Source organism: Populus euphratica, unplaced genomic scaffold, assembly GCF_000495115.2.
Source record: "Populus euphratica unplaced genomic scaffold, PopEup_1.0 scaffold4.1, whole genome shotgun sequence".
NCBI classification, from domain to species: Eukaryota; Viridiplantae; Streptophyta; class Magnoliopsida; order Malpighiales; family Salicaceae; genus Populus; species Populus euphratica.
The window spans coordinates 147,932-150,542 of record NW_011499859.1 but is presented as its reverse complement, the minus strand read 5'-3'; the positions used below and the strand labels follow the sequence as shown (position 1 = coordinate 150,542).

The following is a 2,611-nucleotide window of genomic DNA, read 5'->3' as shown; positions in this document are numbered from 1 at the left end:
AATTTACAAATCAGATAATATATAATTTGATTAAAAACTTAATAATTTTTTTTAATAATATTTTTTAATAATTTTAAATTATACCTTAAACTTGGTTGATCCATCTTTTAACCCGGATTGTATATTAAAAAATTAATATAAAATTAACTGAGTTGATCACAAGTTAATCTACATTTTATTAAAAACTTAATGAATTTTTTCTTTTAATGATATTATTTTGATATTTTTAAACTCATGATTGATGATTGTACGTAGTTGATGCATCCCCTGGTATAGGCTGAGTGTTTAAAAAATTAATCTTAAATTGACCTTGATTAACTTTATCTTTTAAATGATGATATTTTAATATTTTTTTATTATCCAGCATCAACATATCCGACCCATGGTCCAAGCTTTTCTTCATTCTTGAATCGTTTAATAACAATATATGATGCCCTCTATTTTATTAATTATTTAGTATTATTCTTTGACTTCTCTTGTATTTGCTCTCATTTATTGGACCTTTTGTGCTCATACTTTCATGTTCTTTCTCTGACCAAGTTTGACCATATGAATATAGCTATATCCCTTCATTTAAGACTGCCTATAACATACTCTAATCAATAGCACAGTTCCAGTTGTAGCAGCTTGGCGGTCATTTATGGCATTTGTAGCTCTGGACTGACAAAATTCTGCTCTCTCACTCATCACGGTTTCTTATCTCTTCTTGTCACCCATTTTAAGGCTTCTTAAAAGACACTGCCAACCTTTCCAACACTGCCTCAGCCATCAATACATTGCCCAGCTGCTTTACAATTCAAGAGCCATGCATGAAGCTCCCTCACATGGCAGCTGCTGCTGCCTTCTTTGCTCGAACTACGCGTCTTCCCTTGCCCCAAGACCACCCACATACACCAACGCAGACTTGCTCTCTGTCTTTAATGCCAACATGACCACCACCTACCGTTTCATGCAATAGACCCAGCATGAAATTACCTTCCATTTATATGTTGTTATAAGCCATTTTCTGAACTTGTATCTTGTGATAAAAAAATATTATGGCGGTGCCAAAACGAGTGCTGTTGCTTTTTGCTGCTATTTTCTTTTGCTTTTCATTTGGTTTTGTTTTGTGCCAAAACCAAGAGCTGTCTAGTCTTTTGGAGGTGAAGAAATCATTTGAGGGAGACCCGGAAAAAGTTTTGCTTGATTGGAATGAAAGCAACCCGAACTTCTGTACATGGACCGGAGTTACATGTGGCTTGAACTCAGTTGATGGCTCAATGCAAGTTGTGAGTCTAAACTTATCTGGCTCATCCCTTAGTGGCTCAATATCACCATCACTCGGTAGTCTACAAAAGCTGCTCCAACTTGATCTTTCTTCTAACAGCCTCACGGGTCCCTTTCCTGCTACTCTCTCAAACCTCTCCTCGTTGGAATCTCTGCTTTTGTTCTCTAACCAACTCACTGGTCCCATTCCAACTCAACTCGGTTCCCTCAAGAGTCTCCAAGTCCTGAGAATAGGTGACAATGGACTCAGTGGACCTATTCCTGCTTCATTTGGTAATCTTGTCAACTTGGTCACTCTTGGTTTGGCCTCCTGCAGTCTCACAGGTCCAATACCACCCCAGCTTGGACAGCTCAGTCAAGTCCAGAACTTGATTTTACAGAAGAACCAACTTGAAGGACCGATTCCTGCCGAGCTAGGGAATTGTTCAAGCCTCACCGTCTTCACTGTAGCTGTCAACAATCTTAATGGATCAATCCCTGGAGCATTGGGCCGTCTTTTAAATCTCCAAACACTAAACCTGGCAAACAACAGTCTCTCTGGTGAAATACCGAGTCAACTCGGTGACCTGAGTCAACTCGTCTACCTGAATTTCATGGGGAACCAGCTTCAAGGCCCAATCCCAAAGTCACTAGCAAAAATGCGTAATCTCCAGGATCTTGATTTGTCAATGAACATGCTCACCGGTGGCGTTCCAGAGGAGTTTGGCAGCATGAATCAAATTGTTTACATGGTTTTGTCAAATAACAATCTTTCTGGTGTCATACCAAGAAGCCTATGTACAAACAATACCAATTTGGAGAGCCTGATTCTGTCAGAGACTCAACTTTCTGGCTCAATTCCGATAGAATTAAGACTATGTCCATCTCTGATGCAGCTTGATTTGTCAAACAACAGCCTTAATGGATCAATTCCCGATGAAATTTACGAGTCGATTCAATTGACTCATCTCTATCTCCACAACAACAGCTTGGAGGGTTCAATATCTCCTTTGATAGCAAACTTAAGCAACCTGAAGGAACTTGCTTTGTATCACAACAGTTTACAAGGCAATCTTCCCAAGGAGATTGGAATGCTTGGAAATCTTGAAGTCTTGTATCTTTATGACAATCAGTTATCTGGGGAGATTCCTATGGAGATTGGCAATTGTTCAAACTTGCAAATGATTGATTTCTTTGGAAATCATTTCAGTGGAGAGATTCCTGTTACTATTGGGAGGCTGAAGGGACTGAATTTGCTTCATTTGAGGCAAAATGAGCTTGTTGGTCATATTCCCGCCGCTTTGGGTAACTGTCATCAACTATCTATTCTGGACTTGGCAGACAATGGCCTATCTGGTGGCATTCC

At 39.2% G+C, this 2,611-nt stretch overlaps 1 protein-coding gene across 1 annotated transcript in view; it reads left to right on the top strand.

The window, feature by feature from the left end:
- Nucleotides 1–520: 520 nt before the first annotated feature.
- The window catches only part of LOC105124125 (LRR receptor-like serine/threonine-protein kinase GSO1), a 4,914-nt gene continuing 2,823 nt past the window's right edge, over nucleotides 521–2,611 (top strand). The window contains exon 1 of the mRNA XM_011024000.1: nucleotides 521–2,588. Coding sequence (XP_011022302.1) covers nucleotides 1,038–2,588 — 1,551 coding nt within the window. The 5' untranslated portion in view covers nucleotides 521–1,037. The remainder of the gene's footprint in view (nucleotides 2,589–2,611) is intronic.